The sequence below is a fragment of the Cyanistes caeruleus genome, chromosome 10 (genome assembly GCF_971803275.1).
Source record: "Cyanistes caeruleus chromosome 10, bCyaCae1.hap1.1, whole genome shotgun sequence".
Taxonomy (NCBI): domain Eukaryota; kingdom Metazoa; phylum Chordata; class Aves; order Passeriformes; family Paridae; genus Cyanistes; species Cyanistes caeruleus.
Genome location: NC_141710.1, coordinates 465,752 through 489,788, shown reverse-complemented (window position 1 = coordinate 489,788; position 24,037 = coordinate 465,752). Strand labels below are relative to the sequence as shown.

At 42.4% G+C, this 24,037-nt stretch overlaps 1 protein-coding gene across 43 annotated transcripts in view; it reads right to left on the bottom strand.

The window, feature by feature from the left end:
• Nucleotides 1-20,199: 20,199 nt before the first annotated feature.
• The window catches only part of UGGT1 (UDP-glucose glycoprotein glucosyltransferase 1), a 42,047-nt gene continuing 38,209 nt past the window's right edge, over nt 20,200-24,037 (bottom strand). For 28 of the 43 annotated variants that reach the window (XR_015274274.1, XR_015274266.1, XR_015274255.1 and 25 more), the window contains 2 exons: nt 23,838-23,997; nt 22,232-23,413 (listed from right to left, as the gene is read on the bottom strand). Coding sequence is in view for 12 of the 43 variants with exons in the window: in XM_086843275.1 (XP_086699401.1) it covers nt 23,388-23,413; nt 23,838-23,997 (186 nt within the window). In the remaining 31 variants the exon portion in view is untranslated. Of the gene's footprint in view, nt 22,210-22,231; nt 23,414-23,837; nt 23,998-24,037 lie in introns of those variants that run through there. The other 15 variants (XR_015274248.1, XR_015274250.1, XR_015274249.1 and 12 more) reach the window with 2 other exon arrangements.

Here is a 24,037-nt window from a genome sequence, read left to right as displayed (position 1 = left end):
AGGAGGAATTTCTCTGGACAGAGTGGCAGCCAAGGTGCAGACACAGCTTGTCTTGCTGTGTGGGAGCCCTGCTGTTCCTGGCTGAAAGCACTATTCTCCTCCTCGACCTTCCCAAAAGCCAGGGCAGGTAAAATGCTTTAATTTGTACATGGTCTTCCTACACCACCCTTAAAATGGTTCTTGCTCTCCATACTAGGAGCCTCCAGGAACAGGAAAGGAGGGAGGAAGAGGGAGGATCGCTAGCTGGCAGGTGGAAGGGAGGCTTCTGCTCTTGCAGAAGGGGAAAGGAGCAGAATGGATGATTGTAGGAGGGTAAAAGAAGCAGAGAAATTACAGAGAGAATAACCTCCAGTATACTGGGTTTTTTTTCCTTGATTACACTGGTGACTACTCAGTTTCTTGTGTCCAAAATGTTCCTGTTTCTATTCTATCTGGTGATTTTACACTATCCAGCATTGCCTCTGGGGGATGTGCTGCCTCAGGATAGTTGGAAAGTGCCCTCCTTTGCATCTGTCATGGTCTGAAAAGACACGAGGTCTGCCTCCCTTGAAATGGAAAATGTAAACTCCCTCCCTTCAAATTATTTTAATTTTGAAATTAAAGGGCTCTCAGGCAAAGATACAGAAGTAGGAATAACAATTCTTTCCTAGTATGTATAAATAAAAAAAAACAAACTACAACTTAATAGGAAAATTAAAATAAAATGCAGTAGTGCAAAACCACTGGCAGAGTCAGAATACAGCCTGACTCCCTGTTGGTCAGGGTGTTGGTAGCAGTCCATTTACATGGTGGCTGCAGTCCTCCTGGAGTGACAGACGTAGTTCTGTTGGAGCACTGATCCTGTAGAAGGGTGTAGTTTTCCTCTAAAGGTCCGGTGATGCAGATGGGTCCTGTGCTCCTCTGGGAATCCAGTGGGGAAAGGCTGCCTGTGGTGTTCCAAGTCTCAGATTATATCCAGGTAGGAATGCTGGGCTCCTCCCCATGGTGGAGCATCTCACAATGGGATGATGTGATTTTATCAGTCATGCAGTGAGACTCAATGGGCCATGAACAGAAGAGATCCCCCTGGAGGGAGGATGGGTGGTGGAAGAGAAAGAACACCTCCCAACCTGGTTTGAACAGCTGGTAATATAATATTTCTGGTTACATCCTGCTGCAGCCTCATACAGCAGCCTGCTGCTACCCTAACTAATGCCTAATTCATGGGCATGAATTAACATGAATGCAGCTGTAGGAAAGCTGAAAAAAAAAAAAAAAAAAAGAGAAGAATTTCACGAATACAGATTTCTGGGTGGCTGCTATTCGTGGGAATTGAAAGCCAGGAGAGAACTGTTTCTTATGGCAAAGTCTCCATAGTATGGCAAAAGAAACTCCTCTCCCTAAGAAAACTGAAGACTATTCTAGAAGTGGTGAACTGATTGAAAGTCCCAAGTTTTACCTCTTTGTGTTGTCAGTGAGAAAAGAAAGAGGGTGTGGGGAGGAGGAGAAGCGTTCTGAAGGTTTTATTCTGATTTCTTATTATTTTTCTTTTTAATCCTGTTAATAAACTCTTCTTTATACCCTTTTAAGTTTTGAGCCTGATTTGCTCTCCTCCTAATTGTATCTCCCAACAGAAAAGAAGTAAATAATTCTAGTGGGTACATAAGCATTTTACCAACATTAAACCCACTACAAACAATTTGTGATGCAGTACTTCAGTGGCACTTAGAGTAGGGATGTAAATAAACTTATACACAGATAAAATAAAATTATGAGCTTTCTGCAGTGGGAAATGTTCATGGCTGATTTGAGCACATTAGCTCACCTCTTTGCTGCAGCAGGAAACCAAGGCACATTCATACATAAACTCAAAAGAATATATTGTGGACTTAACAGTAAAGTGGTTTTGTTGTGGTGCATTTTTGTTCATTATATTTGATTCAATTATCTTCTTTATTGTTAAGTTGTACCCCCACCATGTTAATACTTTAGTCCCAGTTGTGCCCTCCTACCCCGGTTGTCAATCCACCCTGGTACCTGCCTCTTGTTCTGGAATGTTCTCTGTTCCCCCTCCCATTAAGTCATCAATCCTCCCTTGTGCCAACCCCCTGCCTGCACCTCCCCCTTTGGAATTCCCCTATTCCTCCAAGCCCCATTGGACCATGTGTCATTGATTTATATCTTATACAACCCCACCTTGTGCTGCTCCCCTAGGTCTTCCCTATTGGTTTATTATTTGTACACTCCCCCTGCTCCTCCCCCCTGTTGCTGTACCCCTGTATCTCTTGTCTTTCATCCCTGGAACCTTCGAAAGAATAAATTCCTTTTGGAAGGCACATGGAAAAGCTCTCCCTTGTCCTTGCTCCTGCCCTCAATGCTGGAGAGCCTGTGCTGTAGAGCATCGGCCCTAAGCTGCCCTGCTTTCCAGGAGCAGCCCATTCTTGGCCCGGTGCCGGGAGCTGGCTGGGGATAAATCCGGGACAGTGTCGCAGTTTGAGTTTTACTATAGCAGTTACTTCATAAACTTCAAATAGAGGGGGTGTAGTCAATGAAATATTCATAAATTGAGCAGTATTTAATAGATCATTGCTGTGTATCTCTTTAAGCAATCAGAGGTTCAAGTGGGGAAAGCTTCTCCAGCAAGGCCCTGTCTGCTTTAATTGAGCTGGGAAGTAAGTGGCTTGGAAAAGAAGCTATGCATGTTCAGATTTTGCAAGTATCTCCAAGCCTAAAATGAGTATTTATTGGTCAGACTGCACTGTAGCACAAGCAGGAGCTTTTGTGTGTGATACTGTTTGTTATGGCTGAGAAATTCTTTGTCTGAAGTGAGTTTACTCTCTTCGCTGTCTCTGGTGATGCTCTTCTCATAAGCTTTTTTACTCCTGAGTGCTTTCATGTCCCTGCCTTACCCTGGCCCACTCCCATTCCTGCTTCACAGGAGGTTTGTCCCCAGAGGTGGAGGGCATGCAGTATCTCAGTCAGGTTTCTTGTGACCTTGGCACAGGGAGCTGCAGAACTGAGACACTTTTTTAATCACACACTTGTGTTTAAACAACACAAGGGAAAAGCTGAATACCTATCCTCTAGGAGCTGGGAGTGGATACTTTGCAAATGTTTAATGAACTAGACTTTATTTATATGTTTATTTGGTTCTTCCCCACTAATATATTCTGTGACATTATGGTCGTGGAATCCAGATGTTTGTGCAATGAATAATCGTGATAAATAATAAGGATTTAATTCAAGTGGCTTTAACACACTCTGGTTCTTACTGGGATTCCATTTAAAAGTTCCTTATTGACTTAAACCAAATGTTATACTCTGTTGTGCTGTGAATGGTAAAGAAATTCTACATGACTTAATCCAGTTAATTCAGGCTGGATACCTGATCCTCAATGTGGTAATCACTCATCAGTTTTCTGGCACAGGCAGTGACAACACATATAAATCATACAGCCTTTGTGAGATGGTAAATAACTTTCCTGTGGAGCCCTTTCTGTGGGATTGGATTATTAGTGCCAGCCACTGTTTTCTGAACAAGAGCTCACAGCCAAATTGGTGAATGCTCTGATGTTTTCCATACTACAGCAGCTCCCATCAGGACTGGTTCCTGCTGTTCATATGTTCTTTTCTTTCCTTAATATCAAATATTTAGGTGCTAAGTGAGAATTTATAAACTTAACCCAATTAGCCACAACTTCATGTGGGCTTTTATATTTTACTAGGTCAGTGAATGATCATTCCTTTTGTGTTGTTGGAAATGCTAAAGCCATGCTGCTACTGGAGTTCATTAATGGAGGCTTTTCTCCCTGGCTGGAGAACCTGTGTCTTGGGGAACTGTGCTGCTGGGAGAGGTGTGCAGCCTTCCAGACTTGGGGGTCTGCTGATTTTTAGGGTTATACTCATGATTAGTTGTCGTCATACAAAGAACTAAGGGTATGTGGGAGTCTGTTTTGAGGGTGGTCTGACCTTCTGGAACAGCTAAAACGAGCAACATTCAGCTGTTTTGGAGGTGAAAATGAAGACGGGGTCCTGTTGGAGGAGAAACTTCTTGATAGGAGCAGCCTAGCTGATGTTACCAAGGGACCCTTCATCACAACTGTTCCACACAGCTTTTCATGTGTTCTCTCCATTGGAAAAGCTTGTCAAAATGCAAAACTAAACTCCTGGCCCTCATGGGCATGGCCTAATCTCTAGTTGTTCGTGTTGCCCTTAGAGAAAGACACCCATAACCTTTTGGAAACAGTGATTATTCTGCGTACATGTACAGGCTTTTTGGTTTTTCTTTGGAGTGTCTCAGTAATTCAGAGGTAATTTTTTGCTGTCTGTGTGTCTGTCTGACTCTTTCTTGGTGAGTGGTGTGTGCTGTGCCACGCCACAGGCGGTGAAAGGCACAAGGCTGCCTTCTCCAGGGAGGGACAAAGCAGGACCAGCTCTGCCAGGGCAGCACACTGAGACAGGGACAAGCCTCAGTGGACAAAAACTCTGGCCAAGCTGATCTTTGTGGTGTAGGGTTTTTTTTGGGGACAGCAGTGTCCTCCAGCAGGGATGGCTGCTGGCCTGCCAGCCAAGCTCTGGAGATGTGTGCATGTTGTCTGGATTTTTACATGTACATTTAAGGACTTTCACAAGCAAATCAAACCATACACCCGCAGGGACAATGTGGGGAGGAACAATTACAGCAATAAATACAAATTTCTGCTTGCATGCCAACCCAACAGGCTTTACTGTCTCCTCATGAAGTGATCTGCCATTTGTTAGCAATTGCTTGTTAGGGCCTTTCTGCCCTAGGCCTGTTCTTGCTTTTGTGTGTATTTTACTCATCTTGACAAGAGAAAAGAACTCTATTAAGTAGAGGCACTTGCAAGTCACAGTGCCTGTAACATCTGTGGCAAGACTAGAATTACAAACCACATCAGCATATTTCCTTTTTTTGTTTGTTTCTTTTCTCTCTGTTTGGGAATTTCATTAGCTGTCTTACATTTTTGGTTGTGAGATATTTTTTCCCTGCTCTCCTGTGGCTTCTTTGTGAAAACCATTTGTTTTGTCATCCTTCCTCATTCTTTGTAAAGGTGGCCTGCAGGTCTGGGCTGGCCAGAGTCCACAGGAACTGGCCATGGAAGGATGTGAGGCAATTGTCTTGGATTGGATGTTCTTGGATGGGAAGTTGGTAGGAGGAATGTGGTGTGCTCCTTACAGTAGCCCTTGCCTCTATCCTTCATCTCTTAGGTAGTCCAGATCAGCCTTTTGTGCTTTAAAAACACAAAGGGTGTTTCTCACCCTCCAAAATCTGTTTTTTAGTTGTCTGTGGTGTTTTCACCTCAAACCTTCTTCTCCTACCGATGTTCAATTTCTTTTTTACTACCACAGATGCCTCATGGCAATAACTTTGCCTATAAGGTATCTGCTGCTTTCTGCACTTCCATATATTCACTTACATACTACTTTCAGTAATGAAGACACAATTTTCTGTGACTGAAATGATGCTGAAATGTCTGGAAAACTGGAAGGTGAGTGTTGGAGAGGATGAGCATAAGGGGATAAAGACAGACAAGCTGGTAGTCAACAAACTGTGTCACACTTTTTAAGGGTAGGGTGGAACCCAAAGCTCTTGTGCTGGCACAGATAAAATAAATGGATCCAGGATAAAATAAATTGAAAGGTCACCTTTATTAACTTCCCATCTCTCCTCTCCCTTACTCTGTCTCGAGCTCTCTGCCACCTTGATAACCACAGGCATGTCTGACTCCTCAGCCATGTCAGACAGCTTCCATTTAAACATTGAGCAGAAGCCAAATTATTCTTCCTGTCATATTTAAGGTTCTTCAAATTATTAAGTGGTGGTGCATAGTAAAAAATAATTGCATAGAAATGTGCTTAAAACAGTGACCTAGGGGGTCTGTGTGCTTTTTTCAGTTGTTTTAGAACTCTGTTGTATCCCCTCGCTAAAGAGTTTCACTCTTAGACAAAAAAACACAAAAATACCTTCCTTGTCTGGGGTTTTGATACATAATAAATGCTGCAGGTTTTCATTCATCCTGTTATTTTGAAGTGTTGTAGCATTTGTGCCCTGGTTCATCAAATGTGCCCTGGTTGTGTCACAAAAACACAGAACACGGTGAGCCCTTGCCTGAGGGCCCTGTGACACAGATCATGAGAAAGGAGAATTGGTTTTACCTCACCCCTGGGCTCTGGCATCATCCCTGATTTTAGTGGGAAGGTGAGATAGGAGCTTCTTTCTGTCAACAGTGGAAGGACCTGCAGTCTTGTCTCATTAAGAATAAACAAAAGCTGCCTCTTGTCAGATTTTTCCCCCCAAAAAGTGAATGTTACTAACTTCAAAAGATTTTCCTTAAAGCATTTTTGAAACTTGCCTCTTTGGGGCATGTAAAAATGCAGAATTCCTCCTTAACATTGTTGCCATCCTGTTTAAATGCCCGTTTACCCTATTGTTTTTTCCTCATCTACAGGATGATGAAGAGCCATGATGTTCAGGGGACAATGATTTGATGACACTGATGGGTTCTCAAACTCCATTAGGGTGCATGAATCACAAGTTAATTAGTCATTTTTCCCAATATAGTGAAGTTCTGTCTTTAATCCTACAATTCCTGTCTCTTGTCAGATTTATTATTATCTCCAGATGGACTGTTCTGCCTCTTCCCTCAAAACTTTCTCATGTTACGAGGTAAGGTTTTTATAAGTGTATGAAATACTAGATTCTTTTATTTGAGTAAAAACTTTCCAGGGTTATACTTTATTTCACACAAATAAGGATTTGAAACTACAGCTTCAGGAGTTTCAAGTACTCCAGAGTTTCATAGCAATTAGACCCAGAAATGTATAAGGTGTGATAGGCACGCCAGATAGAGGGCATTAGAACATGACTGAATCCCAGTTACTGGGATTAGAAGATAATTAGAAGATAATATAGAAGATAATTTTGAGCACCACTAATTGCTGCTTTCGGAGTGGAGGTGCCAAACTAGAGCTGCAGTGCAGGAGCTGTGGAGGTTTAGGATCACACATTTCACTGCCCTGTCCTTCCAGGTGAGGAGCTTATCACAGAGGGAAGGGAATTTGGATATTTAGTGGGGAGCCCCAATGCCCTCACCTTCCTGGAGCTGCAGTCATGCACTGCTGCCTTGCTGGGAGTGACGTAGGGTCTCTTCTCCAGCCACAATTCGTCAGGTTTTCTCATTTGATGGGAGGGGTTGATGGTTTGGTTTGGGGCTTTTTTAAGATCCTTAGGTAGCAGAGAATTTCCTATACCTTGAGGATGGAAAGTTTATAAGGCTGGTGAAGAATGTGGGTATTTAAATTTTGTATTTTTACATAACTTTGAAATCCTGAAATTGAAGGAAACAGATATAGCACAGTTGGATAATTACCCCAAACCCAGATATCTGTTTTATAAACATTATGCTGTGATTCTAGTAAGTTGGTAGAAGGAAACTTGTGGACCAGCTCTTAAAATATGCATTTGGTTTGCTTTTTTGCAAGGCGGGAGGAGACCTGAGTGACTTTTAAGGAAGGTGCATGTTGTTAGCTGGGCAGAGGGTGGGATGTGACAGGGGACAGTTTGAGGAAAACAAGCTGGAATACCACTCAAAACAGTAGGAAGAGTCCTGGAAAGGGAAGGAAAGAGAAGGTGGGAGCCTGAGGAAACTGTGAGCTGCAGCTCTCCCCATGGATGTGGGTATGAGAGGGCAGCATGGGTGTGGGAGAGCTGGAGAGGACAGGCTCTAAATATCAAACTGAGAAGTGGGGACAGCCCCAACAGCAAGAGTTTTAATTGTAAAACTGCAGAAAAAGAGATTGCTTCCACGCTTTTGTTGGAGAATGGAAGCCCATGTGCAGGTATGGACTGTTTTCAGTAGTCATGTTCATTCATGGCTGCTGACAGAAGGTGTGGGGAGCCAGACCTGTGTTGCTTTTGTATTGCAAATGGAGAACTGAGAGTCTGGCCATGAACCTGCTCTGTTACACCAACACAGCTACCAGCAAGTCCCAGCACCGCAACCAGGGTACTCAGCAGCAGCAAGATACATGCTTTTATAGAGGTTTTTATCACAGCACAGCTTCTTGCAAATGAATCCTTCCCTGCTCCTTTCAGAGCTCATGTTTCACTGCCTTTCAGTCAAAATTATCTGCTCCTTTTAATTACCCCCTGTTCTACTGTTTGAGACTTGACACAGTGTGCAGTGTTGAAGGGATTTCCAGTCCAGATTGACTCTCCTGGAAAAGTTTATGCAGAAATCAGGGGGATGGGTGAATTCTCTGAAAAGTATTGTGAGCCTCTCTTGTAGGAGAGGAAGAGAGTCAGGGTTTAAGTAAGCATTAAACAGTTCCTGCTTTCCAAGGTGACAGCTGAGTAGGAACTACTTCCATGCACGGCAATGAGCAAGGGCTCTTGTGTTTTGTGGAATATATAATTATGGCTCATTGCCTGCTCTGTAGATAAGGTAAGCCATAATGTGGAATGCACTTGAGAGCATTTCCAGCAGCTTCATGTGAGCCTGTTCCTGTTGAAGGCTCCCAAATGTAATTCAGGGTTTCTCCCTGGAAGGCCCGAGGAGGTATCTGTGCCTGCTGTTTGTTGCCAGACTTGGAAGCACAGAGGCTTGTGTTCAGTCCTCAAAGCATCCTGCTCAACTCTAAGCATGCTTAAAAAGGAAAAGAGAGATGAGAAATTACTCGTGTTTCTCTGTTCAGAAGTGTGCTGGTGAGAAGGAAAGTGGTCTGCTCTGCCTGGAACTCCAAGGAGTAATCTTTCCAGGAGAGGGAATTTCCCACAGGAGGAGTTTGTAGACTGCTGCTCTGAGAGAGTACTGTGGTAAACTCTGTGTTTTCTGAGGCCAGGGAGAGGTGATGATATTTGCTGCAGGACTTTGAATCTTTTTCATTTTTTCAGAGATCTTCATGTGTTGTTTTGGAAGACAACAGCCGACTTTTATCTTGGGCTGCTCTCAAAAAAAGAAAAAAATTCAGCCAGGAATGAGAATTGAAATGAAAAGACTTTTGGGTTGTAATGAGTATTTCTTGGTTGTGAATTCTGAAGGGGCTTGGAACAGGTGTAAGAACCTTTCCCAGAGTGACATCTCATGGATACAAACACCACAGTCCTGACAGGACTGCCAGAGGGAATCACACACAGTTAGCTACTGGATGTGTGCATGCATGACTACCTCCCTGCCCTTCAGCCCCAGAGGCAGAAAAACAACTCTGCTCTGAAAAAAGAGGGAGGAGGAAGAAGGAAAAGAGTGTTTAAAGGCAGCTGGAGTAAGTGACTCGTATGGAAGGCTGGCTGCCCATCCGTGAGCTGCTGAGCAACTCTGACACTGCTCCTGTGATGCCGTTTTGGGCTACCTAAAAACAGAGGCCAGACAAAATCAAGGGAATAAAAAGCAGTTCTGTTTATTGAAGGGCCTTCAGGTACATTTAGGGCAGACAAAGCCCCCCAGGGACTGCACCCAAAAATGGATGATGGGTCACAGGTTTTCATGCTTTTATCAGTTTGGTCCATTTGCACATTGGGGGTTCATCTTCCAATTCCAGCTTCAGGGAATGAACTCATTTACCCCAGGTTTGCTGCCCCAACTCCCTTTTGTTTCCATCTCTCAGACTGAGGCAGTGAGGTGTCCTTGATTGCCAGGCCTGGAGAGGAATTGCTGTGTCTGAGCCAAATGGGAAAGCAGCAGCTCACACTGTGTGTGGAGTTTGGAGTTACACACTAAAGAACTGCAGGATTACAGATACATGAAAAATATAAAAGCTAAAATCCTGAAGTGTCAGCTGAAGTATTCGGGTCACAGAGCCATGGGAACCTGGCCTGCCAGGGAGGGAGGAGAAAGCAGGTCAGAAATGAGGATGAGATCCTAAATCCATCTATACATTGAGGCTGTCTGAAAAACTTGGTCAGTGAGGTCTGATGCTCATGTGTAGAGCTGAGCACCTGGCATAAAGCCTGAGGAGAGTGTTTGGATTTAATGGTCTGCATAGGAAGGTAGAGTTCAGCTCTGGGTCAGTTCCATAAAGGGGGTTCAGATCCTGGGCACAGGGCAGTGCAGAATTAGGTGATGTTCTCTACAGCTCTGCTGGAGAAGTTGCTGTCTCTGCACACCACGTGAGCATTGTCAGTCTCTTCTAGGTTTAGGAAACTCTTCTTGCCCATTTCTGAGTTCTGCTCTGCTAACCAGTCTGAGACAAACATTTCTGTTCCCTGGAATTTAGGGTGCTCATCCAAAAGCTGTATAAATTTTCATGAATGGTTTCACTCAGTGCAAAACCTTTCTCTCCATAGCTCTGGATGGAGCAGGGCAGGTCACAGACCTTCCTGGGCTGGCAAGAGCAGCTGTTGGAGGCAGGGGATGCAGATCTCCAGGATGTTCCATATTCCAGGCTAGGTTTGAAAACTTGACTTTTACCTTCACTTTTTCTGCCACTGGAGCCAAACCCCAGATTGAGATTGGAGCACTTGCAAGAAATTTGCCCATTTTTGATGGGTGAGAAGAGGCGGCAATTAGCAAAACCTCTCTCTTAGCTGGAGTCTGGAGGGTTTTCTCTGGGGCCCACAATGCCCTGACTTCTCTCAGATGCTGATGCCTGTAAGAGCCTGACCAGACAGGTGACTTTGGACTTCCTGCACCATATTAAGAGGTAATTACGAGGTAATTAAGAGGTGTCAGTGTTACAGAGACAAGCTAGGACTGCAACCAGTTTTCAAGGAATTTACTGTGCATCTGTTTTTCTGGATATTCTCTACTGGTTTTGTATATGAATGCAAGCAAAGCCACTGTTTGGCTACTGCCTTTGGTGTGGAAACAGTCCAGAGCAGCAGGATTCAATTTTTATTTTGAAGGCTAATAATTTTGGAATTCAAGATCATTGTGTGCTACCATATGGCATGCTTTAACTGCACAAGGAACAGCCTTGAGTAACTCTGTGAATCTTGGAGTCTGTGGAATTCTCAGCAGGCTGGGGTGTCAGAATGACCAGGGTAGGGTGTTTTGATGTCAGCACAGCTGCTGATGTGGAGCAACTTCCCTGTAACTGAGCTGCAGCACAGCTCCTCGCAGGATCCAACTTCTTACAATTTGCACCTTCATGGGTGAGGTTGTCACTGTAAATGTGACTGGTTTAGCTTGAAAAACATAAAAACAAGATCACTGCTGAGAGTTGCAGGGATCCCAGAGGGGCAATGATTTCACTGAGGACTGTGGCTGACCCAGCTGTGCTCAGATCAGGCTGCACATCTTTGTGCTGCTTGCCAAGGGAGGTATTGCAGGAGCTGGTATTCCTACAGCTCAGAGAGGTTTGTGTGGAGTTTCTAACCTGCCTCTGCCTTAACAGAGAGATTCAAACCTCCAAGCCAGACAGGCTTTGCCTGAAGTATTTTATGTGAGCATCTTTCTGTTGGTTGGACTGTAGGAAAAATCAGCAGGGAAGGTTTCAGGTAGATCAGGGAGATTTCTCTGTGCCTGCATGGTGAGGTCCAGGCCATCAGGGTAACCTGGGCTTTCTGCTTGAACACTGAACACATTCTCCATTTATGGCATACAGACCATGTCTATGGCCTGCTTCAGTAACATCTATGCACAGGCTTTACACATAATGTTGTATATCCAAATCTTGGCGAGCCCTGATGAGTGAAAGTGAGAATTTGTGGTCACTGGTCAATGTGAAAGTTGAGCTCTGTGATGAAATCTCTTCCTGTGCATGACTTCTACACTAAACAGGCCTCCAGTAATCCCTGGTGACAGGGGGTTGATGGTATCTTCACTAGGGTAAAAGAAACTAATTTAGGACAAAAGCGATTTTTCCACTTGTTACCTGATGAGCTGTGAGGTTCTGCTTCAGCCAAGGTGTGGTGTGAAATTATTACCTTTAAACTGCTGATTAGACTGAGCTCTGGTTTTTGCTACAGGCTCTGTGATAACAGAGAAAATGGACAATTGTTCTGGATTTGCTCTCAGGAGATGCTTGAAAAGCTGATGCCTGGTGATGTAGCACTCAGCTCCTTGCAGATAAGTAAGGGCTATCTCAGTCAAAGCTGGTTTTGTATTGACCTTAAAGCAGGGTCAGGACCTCGGATTTCTGTTAAGCTACTTTGCTTTGCTTTTAAACCGTTCAGATAAATAGTTCTGCACATTGATGCAGCTGTGTCATAATTGCTAAGATTTAAGTTTGTTGCAGTCTTGTGCTTGGTGTTACCTTTTGCCCCCCTCCTCGTTAATTAGCTCAGAGTTCAGTGATTTAGGAGCCTTCCTGCATTTCCTATCAGAGAGTTGATGCAGTCCTGGATTGTGATCATGCTTATTATACTTTGCTGTACTATATTCAAATGTGTTTAAATAATAGGTGGGGATTGCTAAGTAAATACTTAGAATGTGAATATATTGCATGACACCAGAGGAATATATATATATATATAATATTTATATAAAAAATTATATAAAATTTCTATATAAATATATAAAGGGAGTTTTTCTAGGCTGCTTATTTACAGCTTCAATGGATATATGAGTTGTTAATGCAGTGACTTGGATCAGCCATCAGAAGTTCAGTTGTATTCTCACTAACTACAGGATTGTTTCATTTAATTCCTTGCTTTTACTTTAAAGGTTTGCTTCTACATTGCATCTAATATTATGTAAATTTCAGCAGCTTTGATAAATGAGCTTAGTCCCATCTCACCACACCATCTCTGCCCTGCCACTAAAGAAAGGCTTTTTTTGGTTTGTTTTTGTTAGGTTTTTTTTCTTTTTAAATTCATGTGCTCCCACTCTTTTTATACATAGTGACAATGTGGCCTTAGAATCTGCATGTTTGGAAAGTTGGACTGGCAAAAACAACCCCAAAAAACCAAAAGAAAGAGCTCCAAACATTTATTCTCATCAGACCAGCTTGCTGAACCTATTTGCTTTCCAGGTATGTAGTTAATGCAATGGGTGAAAGAAGCGGGGCTGGGACCAGCTCTCACTGGGAATATATTTGAAGTGTATTTTTATATATATATATATATATATATATATATATATATATATATATATATATATATATATGTATGTATTTGAAGTAGGTGCAGCTCAGATTGCACTCCATTCTGCAGTTCACTCACAGTGAGATGTTTAGAAAGGATTGATTTATATTTCACTACTTTGCTAATAACAGTAAAAAGCATTAGTACAGTGCAGGGTTGGTAGTTTTTTGGTTTTTTGTTTGGTTTTTTTTTTGCTTTAAAAACCCAATTTTACTTTCTAAAGCTAGAATGTCTCTATTTTGTGTTCTTATTATGTGCTGAGCTCTTTTTGCTCTGGACACGTAAGTATGGTCACTTGTTGCTTTTACCTGAATGGAAATGTTGTGAGTTGTGGATCCAAAAGGCTGTTTGAAGGACAGAGGAGGTGTTTTGTATGGAACTGTCTGGCCAAAATTCTGGTGCCTCAGTTCATTCCTCCTGGCAGCTCTCTGGGCTGAGTACTTCCATGTCTGCTTTCTCTCCAGAATTTAGCTCAAAATGTTGTAGTTGTTGTTTTATAGGTTAGAACTAGTCTGTGTGTACAGGTCTTAGCCACCATTCAGAAAAAGGCCCAAGTATAATAAATTCAAGATGCTCACACGGCCAAAGTTACAAACAAATTTCAGTTGTGTGACTGTGCATATATTATTTATTGCTATGCATTACTAATGACCTTGTAACACACCAGTGACAGCAAATCAGAGCCAAAAGGGAATAAAAAAGGACATAAATAGTTGAAATAAATAATGTATCTGCTTTCAGGTCATGAGTCCATCATTTCAGCAATAGTGGGTTTCTTTGGTTTGTTTTTCTATCTTTGTAGTTCAGTTCTGGTTGTTTTTATTTGATCACTTGCCTTCTGCTACTAGATTAGTTGGAAAAGGCTGTGTGCTGCTTTTATAATTAGATGATGAATTCTTTCCTTTCCTTCTGGCTGTGTTTTTGATTTTGATTATTGGAATCACCTGGCTACTGATTTCAGTAATTCTTTAATTACTGAACCTGTGGTTCTCCTGTGACACACAAGCTGGGAGCATGAAGAGCCTTTTTTTTTTAAATTTTTTTTTTGGAGTTTGACACCTCTGAACTCTTACTGAAGAAAGCCTAGGAGACAGCTTGAGAAACCACTCCCCTCTTCTTCATGGGCACACCTTTTGCAAACACAGAAGAAGGGGACACACATTCACAACACTGACTGTATAGCCAGTGCTCACCCTTTAAAGAAACCAAATTTATTGTTTATACCAGCAAATAGAATCAAAGTCTGAAAAGTACATATTTGATTTTAAATCTTATGTTAGCTTTTAGGCGTTGATGTTAGGCAGGCAGGAGTGTTTCTCTGAGTGGGATGTGAGACTAGAGTTTCTGTTGGAAATAGGATCTTCCTGTGAGAAGGTCAGTCTTCTGCCCTTACATCTGAGTCCTTTCTGCCATGAGTTACGTAGGTGATTCTGAATTACTTTCTACAAGATTTTTTGCCCACTCTTGTCAAAGAGCTTCTGATAGTCCTGACTGGATGCAAGGGAGTGGAGCAAATAAACCTCAACATAGTGCAAGGGTCTCTGTGTTGGCTCATGCCTTGAACCAACTAGAAAGTTGGTTGTAACTGAAATAATAGTTTCACTTCATTTTATTATTAATAAGCAGTAAAAAACCCCCCTCAACTAATCACCAAAGCAGCCAAACAAAGCAAAACTGAGCCACAATAAGTCCAGAATTTGATCTGTTTGGCTGCTCCTTTTCTTGGAAGCACTTAGACATTGTCAAGGTAACTATATTCAAATTTAATTGAAAAGCCTTACAATAGCAGCAACTCTAGTGAGCAATCAGTACTACACAGAGCTGGTACTCACTGATTGTGGTGAGCACAGCAATGAAGCACATTTCTTTTCTTTCTTGTTTTTGGTGGAAGGCCACACTAGACCCACTAGACCTGGGGAAAAAGGTCTTTCCCACTTTAAAAACTGCTGGAAATTGCAGGAAGGGGTCAGCAGGCACTTGTGGATTTTCAAAGCAGTGCAAGGTCTCCATCTACAGCTCAGAACATCTCCTGAGATCGTTGTGCAGTACACTCCGAATCCTTTTCTTTAAAGTACCACGCTGCTAAAAACTCCCTTAGAGAGCCCACCATATGATTCTGACAGCCAGCTTCCAACAGAAAATTGTGTCACCTACTATAAGATCACTTTTTTTTTTAAAGAACCTGGCTGGTTTATTCAGTGAGAAAGGGATGGTGGCAGAGAGGAAAACTAAAAAAGCTGTAAAAGTTAAAGTCAAATGTTGGTGTGAGGGGAAAAGAGTGTGACATTGCTATTTGTAAGCTGAGCTGGGCAACAGGGTGATGATCTGCAACACTCACTGTGGTGAGGTTTGAACAGCTTCCCAGCAGTAGGGTGGGAGAGTGAAAACCCAACTCATTTCATGGGATTTGGATACATTTGGGAAGGAGATTCTGCAAAAGTGGCTGTGCTATCAAGGTACTGGCTTTGGGGGACTCAGGTGAGACCTTTCAAAGCAGTAGTCAGTGATGTTGGGACAAATAACCACAAGATTCAGGAGGGCAAAAGCAGCCACTCATTTATTTTTGAGACAATGATGTATGAAAGCAGAGCAGTGTGTTCTTACAGAGATCCGAACAGAGCAGCAGCAGCAGTGAGTTTTCCCAAAAAATCCCACAAATGCGGCTCCATTCAGAGTTAGAGCCATGTTCCTGGGGCAGGAGCAGGGCTGCTCACTGGCCTTGGTGGCTGCCAACAGAGATAAGGCCCTATTTCCCCAAGAGAGAAAAACACAACCTTGAAGACATCTTAAATACAATTCAATTCAAGGGCAAGTAGCAAAACATTTGGGAAAATGTTCCTAACTCATTAAGCTTTATTAGGTGAAGATGGAAAAATTGTTTTAATAAGAAGCAGGACACATAAAAAGCATCTGTGTGCTGTATGTAAAAATCTTTAAAATATCACCTATATTGGGATTTCTTTCATCAGTGTGGTGCAATAGATGTTTAGTAGTTGGTGTTTTATGATTTTTCTAAAGGGACAACTCAGTAGCTGGTATTTAAAAAGTCTGAAGAGATGTCTGGAGAAGCCACTGACTCAATGAAGTTAGTTTTTGATAAACTATGGAAGATAAGGCACGTGTTCCAGAGAAGCTCAGCAAGGAGCTACTTGTCCAAACATGAATTTGAAACCAGAGGAGAAGCTCCTGGGAGATCAGGGGTGCCTTGAGAGCTGAAATTACTCTTGAGGGTTTTTTACGGGACATAATTCTTGTCAAAGCAGTGTAACTTTGACAAGTTCTAGGTTTGGGGAAATAGCAACACTGAGTGTAGAAATAAACAGTTCAAAAAAAATCCTTGGTGCTCCAAAACAAAGTTACTGTATTGCTGGGGCACATGGTAAAAAGAATGAAAACCCAGTTAGCAAAAGTTTTAGTAGTAATATTTAGTGGGAATCCCTATCAAAAAGGTGTTTGAGAGTCTTCTCCCTTGCACTGTTATTTGGGGATTCCTGGAGGTCTGGAAGCAATTGTGGTGACAGCTGCTGAGCAGCAGTGAATCTCACACAGCAGCACCAGCTCCTGAGGCCTCTTCTGCAGAGGAACCACAGAAGCTTTTTGGTAATTTGGCAAGTTTGAGACTTCACATTTAGGAATATGAAACACAAAGACTTGCAGGAAATAGGGAGCTGTATTCCTGAGTCAACAAGGAGTTTTGGTAATCCTTGTGGACAAAGCAGTTCATAAGAAATTCTCAGTGGGTTGGGTGGAAGGATTCCAGGGAGCTTGATGGTATGAAAGACAAATACTTAGAGGATGAGAACGGATATACAGAAATACACATGCATATAAACATGTTTTCTTGGTGTAGTGTTGATGAAATTGAATGTATCCAGTTCTGGTGCCATTTTATTTATAAAAAACCCCCCAAATTAAAATACACTCAACCAAGCAAAGGAGAGAATATCAAGAAAACAGTCTAAAGGCTAAGGGAAATATTTTGATGTCTGGAAGTACCTACTGCATATTTATTGTACCAAATAAACACTGGGAGGGAAAAGGTTGGAGAATAAGAGTCTAAGAACTGAGACCAGCTCTTTCCAGCAGAGGAAGGAAATGTATGTGTAGTGGAAACTTTCCCCAGAAAAGGGGAAGCTGTGTGGTGGAAACTCCCCAGGGGGAAAAAAAAAAAAAAGCACTTTTACTGCTGAAAACTAATTTTAAGGAAACAAAGCAGGTTCTCTATTTTGTTGTATCTTTTAGGAGGAAGCCAAAAGCTGTACACAAGGTGATTCTGCTGAGCACAGGAAGAATGGTGAGAAATACAGCAGCCCTGGGTGAGAGCACTGAGCTGTGGCACTGGTGAGGCAGCTGAGAGGTCACAGCATGTCCTGGTCCTTCCTTCTCATCTCTGTGAGCTGGGAAAGGTCAAGCATTTCTTGGCTTTCTAAGTGGTGCTGTCAGGGAGTGCTTCACACACGAACACACACACACACCTTGCAGGCTCATCAGATCCTCTGCAAATCCACATCCCCCAGGCACAGCCAGGCAGGTTCTGAGTTTCCAGGGGTATTTCCAGGGGTATTTGTGCTCAAGTGTAGTAACACCAGTGAGAGGAGGAGAATGGCTGATCATGTTTCCTGTTGCCCAGGAGCAGGAGAGGACCCTGCTGTGCCATAATCAGGTGTATTGCAGAGTTCTTTGTTCCAGCTTTTCACACAGAAGAAATGCTGTTATCTTTCCTCATCCATCTCCAATTCCTAAAAAGGAACAAATTCAATCTATTCCAAGAATAAAGCAATCTTTTTTAGCAGTAGTCTTATTAAAGTCTAGGCAGCAATAAACCCTGGTAGTGAGAAGTGATTTTCCCAGTGTCCCAGTGAGGGAATGCTGCCCAATTCCCTGGGTTCCAAGGAGCAGCCAGCACACATGCAGAAAGAAAAGGGAGACTGGGGGGGAGGTCTTTATCTCCAAGTTAGTGAAGATCCACAGGTTAACTCAAAACAGATGGAGAGTATAATGCATAAGACATCCTCAGGACTGGGTAAATATGGTTATGTGGCAAAGAGGAGGTGGCTAGAGTAAATGGAGAGGAATTTCCTTGTGGGCAGCTTTGAATGTTGGGATATTTACACTGTCACTGTTAGCCAAGGTGGAAGCATGAAGTGTAAATCCAGTGTCACAATGAATCTCTCTGTGGTGACTTGCAGGGCTGCTCTGGGGGAGTGGCAGGGTTTGGGAAGGTCAGTTCCTTGTGCTTTATGTCCTGCTGGTCACTCTGAGTTGGGGATGGCAGGCTGGAGAGTCTTGGCTCCAGAGGGTGCAGGTTGAACTCCTGCCCTGAGGTGCATTTCTGCAGTGACTGCAAACCAGGCTGCACTTGTTGGACAGAGTAGGTGAAGATGTGTTCTGGACAGCTATAGCTGGTGAAACGTGTGGCAGAGGCACCGTGCAGCTGTGGAGAGGAATTCCAGGACTGATGAGGGCTGCTTCTGGTTCCCCTTTTGCAGGTTTGCAGTCTGGGCACCTTCACTCACCACCAAGGCTGACCTGGCAGGCTGGGCAGAGCCTGCAGAGAACTTCCAGCCAGAAAGGCCCTGTGTGGCCTGTATGGATAAAGGGGCTTCCCTTGTGCTGCAGACTGCAGGGGTTTGCTGGGGACAGCACTAAATGCAGCAGCCTGTGCTCTCCAGGCAGTGCTGGCTGGTTGTTAGCACAGCACAGAGCTGTCTGCAGGCAAGAAGCCCCCAGGGATGGGGCAGGAAAGGCTGTTGCACCCAGAGCACAGCTCAGAGTGCTGACATGTGCTCAGTGCTAAGCTCAGGGACAATTTTGTGTGCACAGGAACTGCCAGGTGTGCCTTGGATGGGCCAAACCAGCAATTTGGGAGCAGGATCCCTTCAGGCTTAGCACAGCATACATGGCAGACTGGCGTGGGGTATCCCTGTCCCTCTATCTCAGCCCTGGGGATAAGAGCAGCATAACTGCTGCTGTCTGACTCTGAAATGCATTTTAGTGACTTTTTATCTTGTTAAGTCAGTGCAAGTATTCATTTTCTTATATGGCCATATGGCTAAATGAAAGAGAAATCTTAAAGTCTTACTTCTTTGCAATATGCTTTTTAGTAAGGCAGTGAAATCTTCCTTTTAAAATAAAGTCCATGGAAATGGGCAGCAAGAGCAGCTTGTGGACAGGTGATTTGTTTACCTGTAGACAAAGTGCTGCCTGCCCTCATGTGGTTTTCTGTCTTCCCCAGAAAGAGCCTAAATGACACACAGCAAACCAGCAAGGAATGGGACAGTTTGCCCATCAAAGAAACCTGTTGTATTCAGGTTAATGCAACTTTTAAAAATTTTGTAAAAAAAAGATTCAAAACTACTTTTTGCATCCCTTCTCCCCTGTCAGAATTTTTCTGATTTCTGCAGCTCTTTGGGAGTGGACTGGGATCAGTTCTTCAGCATTAAGTATGTACAGTTACATGCTTAAATAGGTACTTCAAAAAGCAAAAGTGGGGGGAGTACAAAATCCTGTTGAGGTCACAGGCATACTGTGTGTATTTATTCTTTCTGGCTGCCTCCTTTTCCCCTTTTAGTTGTCTCCTAGGATTTGGTCTCATTTTCCAAACCTGAGCAAGTTCAAACAGTCAACTGTGAGAAGGTAAGTGCACGTCTCAGTAGCATTCCATTGGGCTCCCTGTGTCTAGCTGTCCACTTTTATAGCTCTTTATTAATGAAGATGCCCTGGTAAAGAAGTTTTGAGAGTCCCATAGGAGTTTGGAATTCATTCCCAGCTCTGAAAGAACTTCAGACACACCTCTGGACTTGGAAGCATTTCTGGAGGATCACTTTCCAAGTGCTTACTGTGAGGTATCAGTGTAAAAGCAAATCAAATGAAGAAATGACAGAAAGCTGACACAGAAACATTCTTCTTAAGTAGTAGTAGGTAGAGTTCCAAAAAAACAGACCTAAAACATAGATTTATATAAAATATTCCTATTGCTTAATGCAAGTGCCTCAGTTTAGGGGTTACTCAAATACCCTGATTAACAAGACTGGCTGGGAGGAGGAACTCCTCCTTTTCCCTTCTAGCTTTTCAACAGCATCCCAACACTTGCATATAAGAAGTGAAAAATATACTCCAAGGAACACTATTAAAAGCTCAGTTATCTGCCCCAAAGCAATTGACAGGAGAGACATGGGTAAAGAACAGCAGAGGTTTTATTATGTTGGATCTTATTGTTACCACTGTTTTGGGAAACTCACTGTGATCTCAGTAATATTCACTCAAGGGAACTCCCCATGCCTTGGGTCACTTGGGATCAGTGCCACACAGAATTATGGAATAGTCTTGAACAGATTACAGAAGATTTAGGTAAAACCAGATCATAATTTTAAAAATGTTTTGGTTCCTAAGACTGTTACTGGATATTTGCTGCTTTGTACATGTCTCTTTCATTTTCTTTATAACCCCATATAGCCAAATGAAAGAGAAATCTTAAAGTTTTGGGTTTTTGCTATTTGCTTTTTAGTAAGGCAGTGAAATCTTCCTTTTAAAATAAAAGTACAGGGCATTTCTCAAGTGTGAGCCCTCACCAAGAGGTCAAGCTGCTTGTAGCCAGAGATGGCAACAACATCATCACTTTACCCCAGGAAGTGGCTTTTCTAGTCTGAGGGATCCAAAACTACACTGTGACCTCTGCAATCCCCTTTTCCAATTATCATCAATCTTACAAGTTACAGGACCAGGCCATCAGTGCTGTGATCAGCAGCAGCTCGATTTCATTAAGCATCTCACTCCGAGATGCTTTCTAGATGGGGGTGACAAACTATTTGTCTTTCAAGGCCCCACTGAGCATCTAAGAGCAAACATATGCACAGATCAAAAAGAAGTGATTATTCTCTTTTTGATTGTTATTTTTGAGTGGAAGTAAATGGCAGCTTCTCAGGAAAAATGGGAATAGTTCACATTCAGAATCATCAGTACCATCTGCATTTTGTATTGTACTTGAGACCAGCTACAGGACTCTTATGGGTACTGCAAAGGTATGGAAGTACACAGTATGGCTCTGGTTTCTTTCTGTATCAATTGTGAACTAGATGACTTTTATTTCTTTATAAAAACTGAAGAGCATGGTGTCTGTTAGCTAGAGGTAACAAAGATCTCCTCCATAGCTAGATAGATCTTAAAATTTTTTAAAAAATAGTGTGGGTGTTCAGGTACATACATTAACAATCAGAATGAAGGAGCACAATGCAAAAAAGAAACTGTAATTGACATTTAATTTAGAAGTATTTTCTTATTCAACGAAGCATTGTAAATGTACTGAATTTAAGAGGTTGCTTTATTCTCAGTCTTGTGGCTCCTAATAAAATTTGGGGGGGGATAAAAGAAGCCAAATATGGCTCTAGATAGGAAAGGGCCTTTTTTCACAGAAAGCTGCTCTTGTTCTGAGGGCTTGAGCACATTCTTTCCCCATCCACCCCTGGAGGGAATGGTGGTGCACAGCTGCTGCCTGCTTCTTCCTGTGCCATTCCTTGTGCTCCAGCAAGGCTGAAGTGATTTGTAGCTGAGCACAGAAAGGGCAATCTTACCTGTGCTGTCTTAGCTGTTTAAAAGAGGCTAATTAACATAACATGTAATTCATTTGTTGGCAGTATATTGTTTTTTACACTAGAAGAAAGTCCTGCTACTGTAAGTCTGCTTATCCTTACGTGAAGCAGTTTTGACGGGAAGCATAAGGCACCTCACCCATAATTTCCAGAGCCACCAAACAGACTATCTGAAATTTAAACCCCACAAAGTGGGAAATACCTAAGCTGATAAAATCTGTAGGTTGCTCTTAATGTGTTTTTTTTAAGAGTTTGGGCCCTTCCTTCAGCTGGCTGGAGAAGAGCTGCTTCTTCTCTTAAGTCATGCTACTGAATAGTTTAAACACTACAACTGATGGCTTCTTTCAGATTCCTCCAAAACATGACAGGATTTATAACACAGCAATTCCAGAATAGTATCTTAAGTCAGGGTTATGATTGGGTTAAAAGTCATACAGCACAAAACATTTACCTGTATAAAAACACAGGAGGCACAAAAACCAAAAAAGTTTGGATTTCTCAAGCTGCATAGGTGACTGTATTTTGTATTAGAAATCTCCTTTTAGTTCTTACATTTCAACTCTCCAACTCCTCAGTGCTCCAGGGAGCAGACTTTTAACCCTACAGAATGAGGGAAACTGGGTTTAAGCATTTTCTTTAATTGGTATGTTCATAGTACAGAACTATGGCAGCAGCATCTTTAAAAATGAAGACATGAATATGAATGATAAAACTAGCCCGGGGTAATTAATGCTTGCAAGAAGAGACCTTCTTGTCTATGCACAGAATGGAAGCAAATGCAAGTGAAATATCCAGAAACCCCAAAATCAAATTGGTACTGTAATGTTTGCAAGGAAAAAGGGTGATCAAAGGACTAAGTGGGAACTAGAGCTTACGACCTAAGAACTCTGAAGTTTTTATTGATGTGACATCTCTGTTTGAAGAAAAATAAAGTTAATGAAATTTACATGATGATAAACTTCCAAGCTTCCACAGATTTTTCATAAATTAAAAAACATTCATGAATCAGTGAACCACAGCAAGAGTAAGGCCCTACCAGTTTCGCAGACTCATTTACACTTGCAGGAGCAGGAGGAAGGGAGGGCACTTTGATTCAAGTCATATAGGCTAGGATGAACTCAGCTGCCAAATTCTGTGTTCTGCTCACTTCAGGCATTTGGATGGGCATTTAAATAGATTGTGGTAACTTTACATTAAGTCAAACCATCAAAAGTTGGGCAATACATGAAGACAGGAAATAGAAAATCAAAATAATACAGGTTTTGTTACAAAGTCAAGGGCAGACTGAACAAATCCAAGAAGTATTTTCAATTGCCTGAAGGTGAAACAGTGTCCCAAATTCAAGGCATAATTTAGAACTTTATAATGTTACCTGGAAAAATTATGTCCATCAGATGAAATTAGGACGTATGTCTGCAATTCCCAGACTCTCAAGTTAGATCTGAGGCTAAACTGGAGCTTCATCAGTGGTGGAGGCAGCAACAGCTGAAAGAACAGGGTGTTCCACTCTTCTGGTGGATTGTGAAGCTTTGTTTCTGAAACACTAAATTCCATCATGGGGTCTTTCATCTCCACCACAGGTGCAAAACACCAGTAATGCTAATTCCAGCAATCCAGATCCTACTTCATATGCAGAAATTAACCCAAAGGCAAGTAATAGAAATGCATACATCATCTCATTCAATTATTCAGCAGTTTTGCAGACATACCAGAAAAAAACTAGCTTTTGATATAAAAATTGTCTATGAAAGAGTCTAACTTGAATTTTTCTCCATGGATCATAATTCCACATGTGCTGCTGGATCTGTAGAAGAAGAGAGAAAAATGAGCACTCAGTTTGAGCTGCCTCAATTGGCAGATTGGTTTGAAAATCAGTATAGCCTCCCAAGACTTGTTCTTTGCAAGGTACCAGTGACTGAAGAACAATTCTCACCCACAGTGTGTAGCAGCACTTCCTTAAGGGTTAAGATAAGGCCAAGCTCAGAAAATTGCAAAAACAGTGAGGGTCTTTTACAGAACTGGAACAAGTCTGTTCTCTGGCTTTCAGAATTAGGTTCAATTACACCAAACTTGCTCAGCAAGGCCCTTCCATCCCATTGCACTCCCTGATGATTTAATTCAGCCTTCATTCCCTCATTCAGCCCTGTGCATGGCACAAGCTCACAGTGAGGGAGGACAGAGCACAAGACCAACAGGCACAGAGAAAGTCACAGAAATACAAAGATTACCATGTGTGTGTTGTCCTGGCATCTTAGCTGGTGTTCCCATTTCTTTTTCCTTCTGGAAATTACTCTGGAGCAGTTTGATTTCTTGATCATAGTCCTGCCATTCTGGAACTATCCTCATGGCTGCCTGCAGCTTGGGCTCTTTGGTCATTGGGTTGTTACACTGCAAACAGAACAGAGAGGCTACAAAAGGCTTCTGTACT